At 40.3% G+C, this 17336-nt stretch overlaps 2 protein-coding genes across 4 annotated transcripts in view; one reads left to right on the top strand and one right to left on the bottom strand.

Annotated features, from left to right (window-relative positions):
* Positions 1–12727, bottom strand: part of LOC124802745 (protein Rae1) — a 58170-nt gene extending 45443 nt beyond the window's left edge. The window contains exons 1-4 of the mRNA XM_047263728.1: positions 12460–12727; positions 12246–12338; positions 11941–12114; positions 11775–11846 (exon numbers count right to left, since the gene is read on the bottom strand). Coding sequence (XP_047119684.1) covers positions 11775–11846; positions 11941–12114; positions 12246–12338; positions 12460–12642 — 522 coding nt within the window. The 5' untranslated portion in view covers positions 12643–12727. The remainder of the gene's footprint in view (positions 1–11774; positions 11847–11940; positions 12115–12245; positions 12339–12459) is intronic.
* A 299-nt stretch (positions 12728–13026) lies between these two features.
* LOC124802567 (probable aminopeptidase NPEPL1) overlaps positions 13027–17336 on the top strand; it is a 49877-nt gene continuing 45567 nt past the window's right edge. The window contains exons 1-3 of one of the 3 annotated variants that reach the window (XM_047263436.1): positions 13027–13045; positions 13369–13568; positions 13652–13834. In XM_047263436.1, coding sequence (XP_047119392.1) covers positions 13042–13045; positions 13369–13568; positions 13652–13834 — 387 coding nt within the window. In that variant the 5' untranslated portion in view covers positions 13027–13041. The other 2 variants (XM_047263438.1, XM_047263437.1) reach the window with 2 other exon arrangements.

Here is a 17336-nt window from a genome sequence, read left to right as displayed (position 1 = left end):
GGCTGTTGTGACACTGAAGAAGACACAGACTATGGGCCAGGGCAATTCTAGTGGACAAAAGACGCACAAATGTAAGCCTGTCTAAGTACTTGTAATAAAAAAAGTTTTAAACCTCAATACCCCGAACTACATTTTTTGCAATAAATGACCCGTTTTCTAAAATTGTACTGATGGTAGAGACACGAAATTTTCACTGCATGCCAAGTGTGAGATTCAACACATATGGAACTAGAATAATTAAAATATCTGGAGTTGTTTTGGTTTTATGTTCTTTTATTTACAAAATTTTGCCAAAAAATTTGAGTGTTTGGAAAAAAAACATAACATGCCTCACAATACAATTTAGTAATAATTCTAGTTCGGTGTATCTAGAAAGACACATTCAATAATTATAGAAAATTATAAGTTGGTGTTTCAAAAAGTTTCCAAGATAATGGGCCACAGAATTCAATAATTGAACTTTGGCGGCATAGGGCATACAATGTCCCAGTAAGTAAGGCATGGCCCACAAAAGTCTAAAGAAATTTTTGTAGAGAAACGATCACAAGAAGATGAGAGTCATCACTAGAAGCCACATCACTGGAAATGTACCAATGACACTGTGCCTCAAGTTGTCTGAGAAGGATATACTTCTCTACAGCCACCTCCAGTAGGTAAGTTATCAATGGTGTATAACTATGAATTCACAATAGATGTGACTTCAGAGTTTCTTAGTTTCTAGAGCCTATTTTAACCAGTTGCTCACTATATCCTGCAAAGTCTCACCTACACAGCTTGAAATAACAATACTGTGTTAACTATTTTGACACATACAGCCCTTCCTTGGATTGAAGAGAGGAACTACAATTGCCTCCCTCCAGGAATCAGTACATTGTTGTATACAAGATTTGGTCAAATGAAATAAGTTTCCTTTTCCTGTCCATTAAAACGCTGCAACATTTTATTCTGCACAGGGGGCCAATATTTAAATCCAATGTTGATAGGGGACATAATATTTTTCACATGGATTAGAGGCAGTTGTGTTGTTTTTTGATGATGGCAATCAGATCCCATCTCTTCCTTTTTAGAGGTGACAGAAAGCTTCGTTTTAGCTAGCTACAGCTGCAATGCTAGTATAATGCTCTGACTTTCTCTGGTCGGTACTCTAGTGACTGTCTAGGAGCTGTTAGGAGACTGCCTGGACTCTATAAGTACAGATACGTAATCTTCTTGACTGTACAAGGGTGTACCCAAAGAAAAAAAAAATTATTTTTCAGCTTATTTAGTCACTTTTAAGCACAAACCTTCAATCCCCTTAACAGTACTCTCCACTTGCACTAACACACTCATCTACTCTTTTATTCCATATTTCAAAACATTGTTTAAATTCACCTTTACTGATGCTTGACAGCACCTCCGTCTTTTTTCCTTCACCTCGGCAACATCAACAAAACATTTTCCTTTCATGTCTGTTTTCATTCTAGGAAACAAAAAAAGATTACATGGGGAAATGTCTGGTGACAGTGGGGGTGGGGGTGGGTATGGGGGGATGGAGGTTGAGGAACAGGGGTCATAGCAGTTTTGGTCATGAATTGTCATACAGACAGAACTGTGGGAGCAGGAACATTGTCGTGATGAAAAAACCAGTCACCCAATTGCCACAAATGAGGCCACTTCCACTGCACATTTTTGCACAGTCTTTTCAAAATTTCCAAGAAGAAAGCCCGTTAACTGTCTTACCCTGAAGAACAAATTCTGAATAGATGACTCCTCTCACATCGTAAAAGCAAATTGGCAGTGTTATAATGTTTGACTTCATCTGATGAGCTTCCTTGGGGCGAGGTGAACTAGAAGTATTCCACTGCTTGACTGTTGCTGTGATTCACAATTGTTGCTATGACTGTTGCTGTGATTCACAATTGTTGCTACAGCATCTAGCTTTGCCACCTGTACCAATTTTTGAAAAAAGTTTGGATCATTTCAGAACTCTTCTTTCAAAACACAGCATGCTTCCTCCTCCTTATTGTTCAACATTTAACAGTCGTGGCACGAATTTCGCAGTCACACTTTTCGTTTCCAAACCTCCTGTCCCAACTCAATGACCTCAAGTCATTCCCAACAGCTCCACAATTTCTTTAATAGCCCATGTTTATCTCTGTTGATGAGTACATGAATGTTTTCAACACTTTTGTGTGTTTGGGCCATTGAAGGATACCAAAACAAGATTTGTCAATAACTGACATTTCACCATTTCTGAAACAGGAACAACCACTCAAACACTTGAAATTTCCCCATAGCATCATCCTTGTACACCATTTTGAACATTTCAAGAGTTTCTGTTCCACTTTTTCCAAGCAAAAGTGAAATTTCACCATGGCATGTAGTTCATGAAAATCAGCCATTGCAAAAACAACTATCTCACGAAGCAGTTGTCACTATAAACTCTGCCAAAACTAGTTGTGACCTCCTTAAGTGAGTGTACTCGGCTTAATGATTGGAATGTTTACTCTATGTGATCCTAGCATTAAAATTCAGTACTAGAAAATCTCTGCCCACCAGAAAATTAGTTCATTTCTTTTGGGTACCCCCTCATACATGTCCAGCCTAGGGATCTTGTGGTAAATCACATGCATGAAAACCGAGAGCGCACAGGACTGAATCTGTTGGACCACAGATTTTTCATTGTTTTAACCTAGCCTTTACCCCTCAACGATGCAAGGAGTTGGTAGAAATGACGTGACTTGCAATCCATGTTAAACTGGAGATCCCTCGTCCCCTGTTGGATAACTGGGGTAAGTTAGGTATATGCAAGTCACCGAAGTTGCAGCCAATTTAATGACTTGCACTAAGCCACTGAGCCAAACAAAATAATAATAATAATAATAATAATAATAATAATAATAATCGTTTCACATATACAGTAATCATTCATATAGTTTTCAACTGTTCAGTACTGTGCTGTTATTGATTTAGCACATAATTTTGTGGTACTAAGAAGCTCTTCGCAGTAGCACTCACAAAGATAGTGAATTAATACTGCTTTTGGTTTCAACAGTAGCTGTTAATTCGTATTCACCACTCTTGTCATAGATAGATCAGTTGGTTCCAGACCACCAGACATAATGGGAAGTGGTGAGGGTGCCAGACGTATCTTAGTTCTTGCCATTTGCTGAAGGCCAGATTCCACATTCTACCCAGTGCACTATTTCTTTAGTATATCTTTTCTCTCTACTGAAACTGTTGGGACAGATCTGCAGTTCAAAAGCTTCAGTAATTGCCGAATGAAATACTTTGAGATCATAGCTAACATTTGGTAAGTTTTTACACATAACACAAGCTACAGTACAGAGCATGATGCTGGGAAATTAATAGCAATACGGTATTAATCATTACTTATAGTGTCCCATCAGGGTCTATGAGTGGGAGGCAAATGACTGTGACTGTACACACACAAATCTCTCATGTTCCCTAAATAAGTAATAATTCAAGCAGCAGAATTGTGCAGTGTACCTTGAGTACTGGTTCTCTAAATTTACCAAACAAGTTTCCACAAAGACACTGAACGTATCTGCGAGTGATCCGCATTCAGGTTTCCTGTTACATATGACATTTACTACTTATCTATGTTGCACTTATGCACATTGGTGAGGACAAGGTCTTTAACAGCAGATTCATCACTTCCCCTTGTTATATTAGCTCTGAGCGACAATGGGAGCTTCAGCTTAAGCTTAAATACTTTAAGTAACAAAATTTACTAACAAGAGAAAATGAAAATTATTCACAAAAGATAATTAAAATTATTTAGATCCACATACAATTATATTCACAAAATATAAAGGCTCAGTTTATTTGAAAATTTTTTCTGCCCCAAAAATGTATGTTAGACTAATAAACAGCTGGTACATAACCAAGATAAACTGTAATAATTTGCCAGTTAGGTTACTAACTAAACTGAGCATTCAACTAATAGTTATGTTAATATACAAAGAAAGCAATTGTTCAAATGTATGAAAGGAAAATATGAAACACAACCTACAGGCGCATCGCACTATTTTAACAAGAGTAGTAAGGATGATATGAAGGTGTACTGTGACTGCTTTAATGACTTTGGCTTTGAATTTTGCATGCACCCAGGTTGGATACAAGGCAAATGTGTAGGCTGTGAGCAGTGAAGTATCCCAGTTGAATAAAGACCTGCAGCAAATAATGACAACACAAAGAACTGTCAGGTCTATAAAACAAAATCTTTGGACTTATCTCAATTCCAGTTTTCCTTTTTTATTATTTCCATTAGCTGCTCTCATGACTGTTTATAACTTCATCTACTGTCAATGTTTAAAATTACAACTACTGGGAACACTCTGTAATGAATACGTCCTGGCATTAGGGAACTGTCCGATTCCGCCTGCCTGCTTTGGCCTATGACATCACCAGTACAGCTGAAACACTCACTTCCACCTAATGCAATATAGTGATTATAATGTCACTACATACATATGCGAACAAAAAAGTAACACAATTTTTTTCGCTCCAACAGTAAAATGAAGTTAATTGGAAAACTGCTGGTAATAGAGAGTTTAGGGTGGTGAAAAGCTAAATATACGATAATACAAGAAATGGCACCAACCCAAAATAAATATTATCCAAAAAAAAATCTCAACATACAATACAGTGTTATAAGCACAAAACCACAGGAATCTTATATTTCAATTGACCTATAAAGTTTAAACAAAGCCCTCAATGCCAAAAAAACAACATATGCATTTCCTAAATGGGGTATCACAAAATTCCCTATACCTATATAGCTCAAGCAAAGCCCTAGATACCTGCAACCCAAACATAAGTAAAAAAAACTACTTCAACAAACTGCACAAGAGCTAAATAGCACACAAACATCCGACAATATTAAAAGCACAACTCGAAAACCCAACAACCCCCAAATTCCCTAAATCAACTGAACTATAACAAAATTACCATAAACCCAAACCAGACAAAGCATCAACATTACATTAAAATAAAACTAAAGCAAGCCTGCAACAGAAACAAAATTACCGTTTTAGTTTATTACATTTATCTTTCTGATCTGTTCGTTCTATCCCGTGAGATTTTTTCTTTTTTAAAAAAAAGACAAAAAACACTAATCAGCTACTGAAGCATCTTTATCTTCTATGGGTTGCAGGGGTTACGACCCCTGGGGAGGTGGGTGGGTATTCATGCATGGCTGTCTTCACTTACACGTTGTAGCTACGCAAGGCATCTAAATTTGTTTATATTTAGTTTGCCCCCACCCAAAACACCCCATTTCCAGCGCTTGTCCCGTTAGTGTCATTAGGCTTCTTGTGGAAAGTGTGTGTGTTTGTTTTTGTTTCCGCCATATTTGTGACCTCATGGGTCAAAGCAGACGGGCGGGATCGGACGCTTCCGTATTTCCCGCGAGTGTATAGCCGTCCTTTTTTTCCCCCTAAGGTAAGTCTTTCCGCTCCCGGGATTGGAATGACTCCTTACCCTCTCCCTTAAAACCCACATCCTTTCGTCTTTCCCTCTCCTTCCCTCTTTCCTGATGAGGCAACAGTTTGTTGCGAAAGCTTGAATTTTGTGTGTATGTTTGTGTTTGTTTGTGTGTCTGTCGACCTGCCAGCACTTTCATTTGGTAAGTCACATCATCTTTGTTTTTAGATATATTTTTCCTACGTGGAATGTTTCCCTCTATTATAATCATATATATATATATATATATATATATATATATATATATATATATATAAAAAATACAAAGATGTAGTGACCTACCAAATGAAAGCGCTGGCAGGTCGACAGACACACAAACAAACACAAACACACACACAAAATCCAAGCCCTCGCAACAAACTGCCGCCCCAACAGGAAAGAAGGAAGGAGAGGGAAAGACGAAAGGATGTGGCCTCCAAGGGAGAGGGCAAGGAGTCGTTCCAATCCCGGGAGCGGAAAGACTCACCTTAGGGGGAAAAAAGGACGGGTATACACTCGCGCGCGCACACATATCCATCCACACATATACAGACACAAGCAGACATATTTGAAGACAAAGAGTTTGGCCAGAGATGTCAGTCGAGGCAGAAGTGCAGAGGCAAAGATGTTGTTGAATGACAGGTGAGGTATGAGTGGCGGCAACTTGAAATTAGCGGAGATTGAGGTCTGGTGGATAACGGGAAGAGCGGATATATTGAAGAGCAAGTTCCCATCTCCAGAGTTCGGATAGGTTGGTGTTAGTGGGAAGTATCCAGATAACCCGGACGGTGTAACACTGTGCCAAGATGTGCTGGCCGTGCACCAAGGCATGTTTAGCCACAGGGTGATCCTCATTACCAACAAACACTGTCTGCCTGTGTCCATTCATGCGAATGGACGGTTTGTTGCTGGTCATTCCCACATAGAATGCGTCACAGTGTAGGCAGGTCAGTTGGTAGATCACGTGGGTGCTTTCACACGTGGCTCTGCCTTTGTCGTGTACACCTTCCGGGTTACAGGACTGGAGTAGGTGGTGGTGGGAGGGTGCATGGGACAGGTTTTACACCGGGGGCAGTTACAAGGGTAGGAGCCAGAGGGTAGGGAAGGTGGTTTGGGGATTTCATAGGGATGAACTAACAGGTTACGAAGGTTAGGTGGACGGCGGAAAGACACTCTTGGTGGAGTAGGGAGGATTTCATGAAGGATGGATCTCATTTCAGGGCAGGATTTGAGGAAGTCGTATCCCTGCTGGAGAGCCACATTCAGAATCTGATCCAGTCCCGGAAAGTATCCTGTCATAAGTGGGGCACTTTTGTGGTTCTTCTGTGGGAGGTTCTGGGTTTGAAGGGATGAGGAAGTGGCTCTGGTTATTTGCTTCTGTACCAGGTCGGGAGGGTAGTTGCGGGATGCGAAAGCTGTTGTCAGGTTGTTGGTGTAATGCTTCAGGGATTCCGGACTGGAGCAGATTCGTTTGCCACGAAGACCTAGGCTGTAGGGAAGGGACTGTTTGATGTGGAATGGGTGGCAGCTGTCGTAATGGAGGTACTGTTGCTTGTTGGTGGGTTTGATGTGGACGGACGTGTGAAGCTGGCCATTGGACAGGTGGAGGTCAACATCAAGGAAAGTGGCATGGGATTTGGAGTAGGACCAGGTGAATCTGATGGAACCAAAGGAGTTGAGGTTGGAGAGGAAATTCTAGAGTTCTTCTTCACTGTGAGTCCAGATCATGAAGATGTCATCAATAAATCTGTACCAAAGTTTGGGTTGGCAGGCCTGGGTAACCAAGAAGGCTTCCTCTAAGCGACCCATGAAAAGGTTGGCGTACGAAGGGGCCATCCTGGTACCCATGGCTGTTCCCTTTAATTGTTGGTATGTCTGGCCTTCAAAAGTGAAGACGTTGTGGGTCAGGATGAAGCTGGCTAAGGTGATGAGGAAAGAGGTTTTGGGTAGGGTGGCAGGTGATCGGCGTGAAAGGAAGTGCTCCATCGCAGCGAGGCCCTGGACGTGTGGAATATTTGTGTATAAGGAAGTGGCATCAATGGTTACCCCCGGAAACCATCCTTGTAACCATTGATGCCACTTCCTTATACACAAATATTTGTGTATAAGGAAGTGGCATCAATGGTTACCCCCGGAAACCATCCTTGTAACCATTGATGCCACTTCCTTATACACAAATATTCCACACGTCCAGGGCCTCGCTGCGATGGAGCACTTCCTTTCACGTCGATCACCTGCCACCCTACCCAAAACCCCTTTCCTCATCACCTTAGCCAGCTTCATCCTGACCCACAACTTCTTCACTTTTGAAGGCCAGACATACCAACAATTAAAGGGAACAGCCATGGGTACCAGGATGGCCGCCTCGTACGCCAACCTATTCATGGGTCGCTTAGAGGAAGCCTTCTTGGTTACCCAGGCCTGCCAACCCAAAGTTTGGTACAGATTTATTGATGACATCTTCATGATCTGGACTCACAGTGAAGAAGAACTTCAGAATTTCCTCTCCAACCTCAACTCCTTTGGTTCCATCAGATTCACCTGGTCCTACTCCAAATCCCATGACACTTTCCTTGACGTTGACCTCCACCTGTCCAATGGCCAGCTTCACACGTCCGTCCACATCAAACCCACCAGCAAGCAACAGTACCTCCATTATGACAGCTGCCACCCATTCCACATCAAACGGTCCCTTCCCTACAGCCTAGGTCTTCGTGGCAAACGAATCTGCTCCAGTCCGGAATCCCTGAACCATTACACCAACAACCTGACAACAGCTTTCGCCATCTCGCAACTACCCTCCCGACCTGGTACAGAAGCAAATAACCAGAGCCACTTCCTCATCCCCTCGAACCCAGAATCCCCCACAGAAGAACCACAAAAGTGCCCCACTTGTGACAGGATACTTTCCAGGACTGGACCAGACTCTGAATGTGGCTCTCCAGCAGGGATACGACTTCCTCAAATCCTGCCCAGAAATGAGATCCATCCTTCATGAAATCCTCCCCACTCCACCAAGAGTGTCTTTCCGCCGTCCACCTAACCTTCGCAACCTGTTAGTTCATCCCTATGAAATCCCCAAACCACTCTCCCTACCGTCTGGCTCCTATCCTTGTAACCGCCCCCGGTGTAAAACCTGTCCCATGCACCCTCCCACCACCACCTACTCCAGTCCTGTAACCCGGAAGGTGTACACGATCAAAGGCAGAGCCACGTGTGAGAGCACCCACGTGATCTACCAACTGACCTGCCTACACTGTGACGCATTCTATGTGGGAATGACCAGTAACAAACTGTCCATTCGCATGAATGGACACAGGCAGACAGTGTTTGTTGGTAATGAGGATCACCCTGTGGCTAAACATGCCTTGGTGCACGGCCAGCACATCTTGGCACAGTGTTACACCGTCCGGGTTATCTGGATACTTCCCACTAACACCAACCTATCCGAACTCCGGAGATGGGAACTTGCTCTTCAATATATCCGCTCTTCCCGTTATCCACCAGACCTCAATCTCCGCTAATTTCAAGTTGCCGCCACTCATACCTCACCTGTCATTCAACAACATCTTTGCCTCTGCACTTCTGCCTCGACTGACATCTCTGGCCAAACTCTTTGTCTTCAAATATGTCTGCTTGTGTCTGTATATGTGTGGATGGATATGTGTGTGTGTGCGCGAGTGTATACCCGTCCTTTTTTCCCCCTAAGGTAAGTCTTTCCGCTCCCGGGATTGGAATGACTCCTTACCCTCTCCCTTAAAACCCACATCCTTTCGTCTTTCCCTCTCCTTCCCTCTTTCCTGATGAGGCAACAGTTTGTTGCGAAAGCTTGAATTTTGTGTGTATGTTTGTGTGTCTGTCGACCTGCCAGCACTTTCATTTGGTAAGTCACATCATCTTTGTTTTTAGATATATTTTTCCTACATGGAATGTTTCCCTCTATTATATATATATATATATAAACAAAGATGATGTGACTTACCATACGAAAGCGCTGGCAGGTCGATAGAAACACAGACACATACCATACATACACACAAAATTCAAGCTTTCGCAACAAACTCTTGCCTCATCAGGAAAGAGGGAAGGAGAGAGAAAGACGAAAGGAAGTGGGTTTTAAGGAAGAGGGTAAGGAGTCATTCCAATCCCGGGAGCGGAAAGACTTACCTTAGGGGGAAAAAAGGATGGATATACATTCGCACATACACACATATCCATCCACACGTATACAGACACACACACACACACACACACACACAAAGATGATGTGACTTACCAAACGAAAGCGCTGGCAGGTTGATAGACACACAAACGTACACACAGAAATTCAAGCTTTCGCAATCAACGGTTGCTTCATCAGGAAAGAGGGAAGGAGAGGGAAAGACGAAAGGATGTGGGTTTTAAGGGAGAGGGTAAGGAGTCATTCCAATCCCGGGAGCGGAAAGACTTACCTTAGGGGGAAAAAGGATGTGTGTGTGTGTGTGTGTGTGTGTGTGTGTGTGTGTACCTTCTTCCAAAATCACCCCATCCCCCTACAACCTCTCCTACCCATATACCAACCCCAATCCACCTGATACCGCTCCCAATAAAATTACTCACACCTTACATAAAAATAAAGCCAACCAAATCAGTCCTCAAAACAAAACAAAATAACCTCTAAATACAACCCAACCATCCACAATCTGCCCCATCAACCCCACAAACCATAGCCACAACCTCTCACCCCCCCCCCCCCCCCCAAAAAAAAATCACAAACCCAACTCCTCAACTCGGAATCCTCAGCCTATACAGCCTCTCCACGAACCTCAAGAAAAACATGAACACCAAAAAAATTCTCAGGGATACTCTTCTGCCAGCAATAGTCATCTAAATAGAGCTACATGTTGGAAGAGTACTTCTTCCCTCCTCCTATTACAAATTTAACTGCCCCCTCATCTCCAAACCCCTATAAAGTATTAGTGCAAGCCCTAGTATCATAACCCTTAAACTGAATGCTATGGTTAACCACTAAGTGCTCATAACCCCTTTTCCCCATACCCCTACAACACGAAAATGCATTTGACATCAAAGTACTACCCTTGTCAATAAGCCCCACAAATTCCCTATTCGTACAACTATGCAAAACCTCGAAAATAGAATCAGAATACCCCCCTCCCCCTGAAATAACAGCCGCCCACACCAACAAACCAATCCATGAACTCCCCTCCCATACTACCACTTTCTGACATGGAAGTCATCAATTTCAAATGTGATTCTTGGTCCACTCAACTTCCCCCTTTACTTAACATATTCTGAACGCACCTCCTTACAAAAAGAGAATCAATCAACCCAGCTCTCACATTCACTCCAGTGTCATGCACACAAAACCTTAAAGAGAGCCTGTAACCAAAATAATAAATAAGCAACACAATCTCCCCATGGCCAACCTAGGTTTCTCATGCCAGGTACCACACAGAATAAATTGCCAGATGTTATCACAACACCACTTCAACATACACAGGTTCCTAGTATGGGCCACCGGAACTCTGGTCGACTTCATACACTGCCTACAAGGATGAGACCTAACATACTCCACTACCAGTCCAAAAAACTGCAAACCTTAATGGTCAACAACATGTCTCCATCCAAATCCAAACCCAATGAATGGGTCTAGCTTGTAACTTATCAGTCATGCCCATGCCTAATAAAAAACCATTAAAAATATTAAGTTTCATTCTACATGCAATACACAAAGCTAATCACACCTAACAAAAATGCCAAATACATAAACCACATAAACCAATAAATCATAATACCTCAATGGAAACAAAGCACACACTTTCAAGTTCACAGATTATCAAGACTCAAATCAACCCAATACCACAAGTTACAAGAACAACTTTACATGTCAACATCCACCACCAGAGTATAACACCTACTATAACATGAAATCTACAAAAACAAACCCGCTCAAAAACACCGCACCACAGTGACGTCACACACTGTAACACCAATACATCAATGGATCAATGAAGACAGATGGAATCCTGAGACTTCTGTAGACCTGTGTCTTGTAGTTTTGGTGACAGCATCAGTAGATTGTATATGACAACACATATAATACCAAACATCCTCATTAAATATTTGATGTCGCTACGAAGTTAAGAGGATAGAGTAGCATGGAGAGCTGCATCAAACCAGTCTCAGGACTGAAGACCACAACAACAACAACGAAGTTAATGAAATATAAAGGCAAGTCTCATGCACATAATGTTAATCTTCCAACAAAAAGAGAAGTTAACCACAGGATAATCCAAAACTATACTTACAACATCTGCACAATATACCCTTTCCGGAAGAGTGATACTTAGCATGGGGGTTGCACTTCGCGTGTCCCAGAACTGAAAAAAACATACATATAATTTTATCATACATATGCATCCATTAGCTTTCAAATGTTTCAAAACTAACAAATACTCTTGCTATTCCACAAACCTTGAGAGTTTTGTCCCATGATCCAGTCATTAAACAAGAATACATGTTTCCTTTTATCCAGTGGCATGTTTTCACCGGTGCATCATGCTGGGCAACTTGCACTGTCTGGTTGCTATTCAGATCCCAACATTTTACCATCTTATCGCAAGAAGCCATAAAGACTTTAGTCCCGTCCTGTAATAAAATAATAGTTTCAAATTTAAATTTCGTACATCTTGGTAAATGACAATGTAATGTTTTCCTACATGAAACATATTCACAGATTTCAGCAAAATGTTCATTCGAAATGTAATGTTAACACTTACATCGCTCCAACACACGTCCAGTACTGGACCCTGCATGGTCTGCATTGACTTGGGAATTGTTTTTCCGGTCTGTTCAACTTCCCAGCAGCGGACCTTTGTGAAAAATCTCAACATTATTCAAACTACAAAATATATGTCATATTGCACAATACATCGATTTAAAGGAAATTAATTATACGATTTCCACAATATTTCTCTCGTCTTATGCACTTACGTTGTTGTCCCAGCTTCCAGCTATCAAAAAATTTTGTGGAATTGTGGCGGGACTGAACGCTAAAGACGACACTGAATCGTCAGGAGGGGACGTAACTTCAAAATCTTTCATTGGGTTAGCTGACGATGGAGTAGTCGTTGTGCCATACCCCGACGTATTACCCAATGTACTTTGATTAAACATTCTGAGTTCTAAAACTTCCTGCAACTAAATACTGTCAACAACCTTACTAACACTTCCAGAGAATACACTGCACGTGCACATTCAAAACAAAAACATGACGCATAGGGGTCAAAGACTTTACAGGAAGAGATCCCGCAGCATAGAGGAAAAATAATACAAAGGACCCCCTTCGCCACATTTAGTTTTCTATTGTAATTATATTTCTTTCCTTAGCTATTGAATCTCCATACTGTTGTTCATGATAATCCAGACTAATAAGCAATGCTTAAGTAAATTAAAAACACGAGACACTACTGACGCCATGTAATTTAAATTCCATGGTTACCAGAGTCCTTCACAACTTAGTTTACATCATGTTTATCTGATGACTACAGTGTTCTGGAACTGATAAGATATTACATGAGTATTTTTTTTTCTTATATAAGTGACGTTAACTGAGTTGTGTTGTAAAAACATTGAAGGCAAAAAGTAACAGATTTAACAACACTGGTTTTGTTTACAGACTCTATTTGCTACTACTTGGATTAACGGAACTTTAGCGTTTGTGTTTGATATTTGTGTTCAATTTTTAAGCAGAGTAGCTTTAGAAATCGTGGAGCTAATTGTAAAGTAACTGTGTGGACGTTCTTCTTGTATTTCAAACGTGGGTCAGAGAAGAAGATTTTATTTAATCCTTCCCTTATCATTGACGTGACATGCATTTTTTACGGTTCTGTACAATTCCAGGATTAGTAATACAAAGACGGTTTGGCACCAGCAGACTTTGCTTATCAGCTATGCCTGCAGTGAAGCTGGAATTCCAGGATGGTTTAACGCCAAGCGATCCGCAAAAGAAACCAGTATTAATTGTAGGCCAGTTAAAAAATCTGGCAAAAGTGAAATATAACGATATAAAAATAAAGTTAGAACCTAGAGTGACAGAAGAGGTAAATAGCTTGGTTTGACTGTATTATATTAATTCTTTTATTTTGGTTTTACGATCTGTTTGTGATTTTTTTTTTTCTTTCAGGTGTACAAGACAGCCTTAGCAAGTTTGCATCCGTCACCAACAGACAGCTGTTCGTTGTATCTCAACCTAGCAACACTTGCGGCTCTTCCTCTCAAATGTAGCCGTCATAACACTTCGTCGAGATCACATGCCCTTACCAAGCTAATTCGTAGCTCGACGGCAGGAGTTGAAGAATCGATTGTGGTGAATACTTCTTATTTGTTTTATAGTTGGTCCTATTTCCTGATTGTTCATTAAGCCCTCGGACACTTTAAAAATTGCTCGAGAATGGAAATGTCAAGTTCAAACTTCCTTTCGAACAAAAATCCGTCTAAGGCCCTGTATTTTCCGTGTTTGACAGTATGGGACTAAAACTCAGTTGGAAAAATCGTTGATTACCAAGGTATGTAAGTTCGAGTATTTGAAACTATTAATTTCTGTTGCGCCTGGACACCTCTATTTCTACATGTTTCTGATAAAAATTAGGGAATCAGAGCATGTTTAATGCTCTACTGAAAGCAACTACTATGTCCTACTCTCCTCTTTTTTTCTGGCAGTGCTCTTTTGTACACTTGTAAAAAAAATATAGATCATTAGAGGAATTAATGTATCCTGTGGGAAGAAAAGGGAAATGTATCTTTTGGCAAGAATAAGAGGAGATCGTGCAGTATCTGCATGATTCAAAAACTACTCAAAATTACTAAGAAAAGCTATTAAAAATCAAGGAATATGCACATTATGTCAGTAATTCTGCCAACAGACTTACAGCTATATGGAATTTAATGAAATGAGAGACAGTACAACAAGCTACAGATCAAGGATAACATGGAATGGAAGTGCTACAAGTGATGAGTCACAAGCAGCAAATGTGTTTAATAATCACTTCTGAAATATAGTAGAAAATAAAAGGATTAACAGTTCAAAAGAACAACCACAGCAGTATGTTGAGAAAGCAACTCTCATAGTATTCAGTCATAAAATATACTACTGATTTCTCCCGAGGGGGGAAAAAAAACCATACACATTCTCTTCATACAATGTAACCTTTTACAGTTGCTACTGACATCACTTCATAAATAAAAGCTTGTCTGGCTTTGATGGTGTTTCCAATAGAGTACAAAAGATTTGTACCCTTATAGTATGCCCATTCTTAACCGATACATGTAATGCATCACTAACTTTGTGTATTTTTCCAGAAAGACAGAAAACTGCCATTGTTAAACCCCTTTATCATAAAGATTGTAGGAGCAATGTCAACAACTACCAACCTGTTTCACTACTGACATCATTTTCTAAAATTTTGAGGTGATTTATTCTAGAATATTCTCTCATTGTAGCAACAACAACATCCTCAGCAAATCATGGTTTGGGTTTCAGAAGAGTTGCACTACCGAGAATGTCATCTACATGTTCACTCAGCAAATTTTACAAGTGCTAAATAATAAAATAGTGCCAGTTGGTATTTTCTATGACCTGTCAAAGGCATTTGATTGTGTGGATCACAGTATTCTCATAGATAAATGGAAGTTTTTTTTTTTTATGGTGTAGCCAACCAATGGATAATATCATATCTAACCAAAAGAATGCAAGGAGCTGTACTTAGTAATTCAAGCCATATAGTCAGAGGACATAATTCTGAATGGGGAGAAGCCACATATGAGCTTCCCCAAAGTTCAATCGTAGGTTCACTATTGTTCCTCATATATGTAACCATGCATACTTACAGGAACAGAAGAATGGTAAACAAAGTTCTTAAAAGTATCATTGGTTTTTTGTGAATGGTCTCACCCTGAGTTATATAAAACAAGTTCTGCACACATATGGGTGACACAGCAATGATAAGTGTAATATGACGAGGAAACAATAAATAGGTTGACAATTTCAAAACTCATAGGTGTCGTATTAATGAGAATTTAAACTGGAAAAAGCAAATCTTTTAACTCCTACAAGAACTTAGTTCTGCCACACTTGCACTTAGAATCATTGCAAATGTTAAGGGAGAGAAAATCAGTATGTTGACATATTTTGCAATTTTTCATTCAGTAATATCATACAGAATAATGTTCTGTTCAGAAACATGCTGTATGAATAATATGTGGGACTCCCCCACGATCATCTTGTAGACATCTGTTTAAGGATTTGAGCATTCTTACAATGTTTCACAGTATACTTATTTCCTCATGGAGTGTGTTGCAAATAATCCACTGCAGTTCAAAAGGAATAATGATGTTCATAATGACTATACATGAAGAAAAAATGACATTCATTATGCCACATTAAGGTTGCATTTAGCACTAAAAGGATCGATTGACTGCAGGAAGCAGCACTCCCCTGAAAAGTATTCACTGAATTTGCTATTATGGAACAAGGTTTTTGAATTGGATATTTTAGAATTGGACCTACTCCCATTGTCTGTACTAAAGGCAGTCATAATTTATCATGAAGTGTCTGTTGTCGATAAATTGTGTTTGTGAGTCGTCCATTATCAACAGAGTCCTTATTGTAGTGACTTGCACTGAACATGACTTCAGGACACGAAGTTTGGGTAAAATAATTATTGCCCTGGTTGTTTAGGCTGCAACTTAACTTATGATCAGTTGTTATAAACAGTACATCAGAATATTTCTTTGTCTGCATTTTACAAATTTTAAGTGATAACAACTGTGTGGCAGTGCATACTAATTGCTTTAAATAGGACGACTTTTCTGGCTTGATGGAGTTATGTAAGTGTCCAATTCCACTCATCTGCTTTGACCCATGACATCATCAATATGGTGGAAATGGCTATTCTAAGCGTCTCCAGTATGGTGCCAATGATGTGCTCTACATACACACAGCAACAAACATGAAAACACCTATAAATAAATAAGACAACAACATCTCCCTCCTAAAATACAATCAAACTAACGGGACAACTGCGGGAAACTGGCAGTTTTAGTGAGGGGACAAGCTAAGTAAAAAAAAAAAAAAAAAAACCCTCCACACTCCCAAAACACACAAAATGACGAACAAAAAAATAATTACAAAATTTACAGGAATCGGACACTTCCCTTGACCTGTATAGGCAACTGCAGCTGACAATACCAAAACACCAATGCCTACAGCAAACACTATGGAAATTGGAATCAGACATTTCCCTTGACCACAGCTGATGATACCAAAACACCAATACCTACACATAAAACTACAAAAATGAGAATTGGTCATTTTCCTTGACCTCTATAGGTCAACCATAGCTATTAATAGAAAAAAAAGCAACACCTACAACTACAAAAAACAAAACCACACACACACGGCACCATCAAACACAACAAGACAACATCTACAAACATAGCTAACTCATAAACTCTGCGCCTTAATGACGTCGCATACCATAACGTCCTTACGCCATGGGTCAAAGTAGACAAGTGGAATCGGACGCTTCTGTTGACCCAGCTTGACTACTCATCAATATGCACTCTTTGTGTCCATAGGATTTGCATGCTGAAGGTTTTTACTGTCTTAAATCTAGAGTTATGTACCCACAGTCACTAAGTGCATTGCCACTTAATTTATTATGTAAAAGAGGCAAATTGGGAAGTAAAATACTATCATAATGTGGGAGTTGTTTGTCAGGAACAGAAAATCAGCACAATATGATTTTCTAATGACAGCAGTAGTTGCCAGGAGTGAACAGCAACTGAATCGGGTTCTTAATGAATTGGAA

The sequence above is a fragment of the Schistocerca piceifrons genome, chromosome 6 (genome assembly GCF_021461385.2).
Source record: "Schistocerca piceifrons isolate TAMUIC-IGC-003096 chromosome 6, iqSchPice1.1, whole genome shotgun sequence".
Lineage (NCBI taxonomy): Eukaryota > Metazoa > Arthropoda > Insecta > Orthoptera > Acrididae > Schistocerca > Schistocerca piceifrons.
This window is presented reverse-complemented; position numbering and strand designations above follow the sequence as displayed.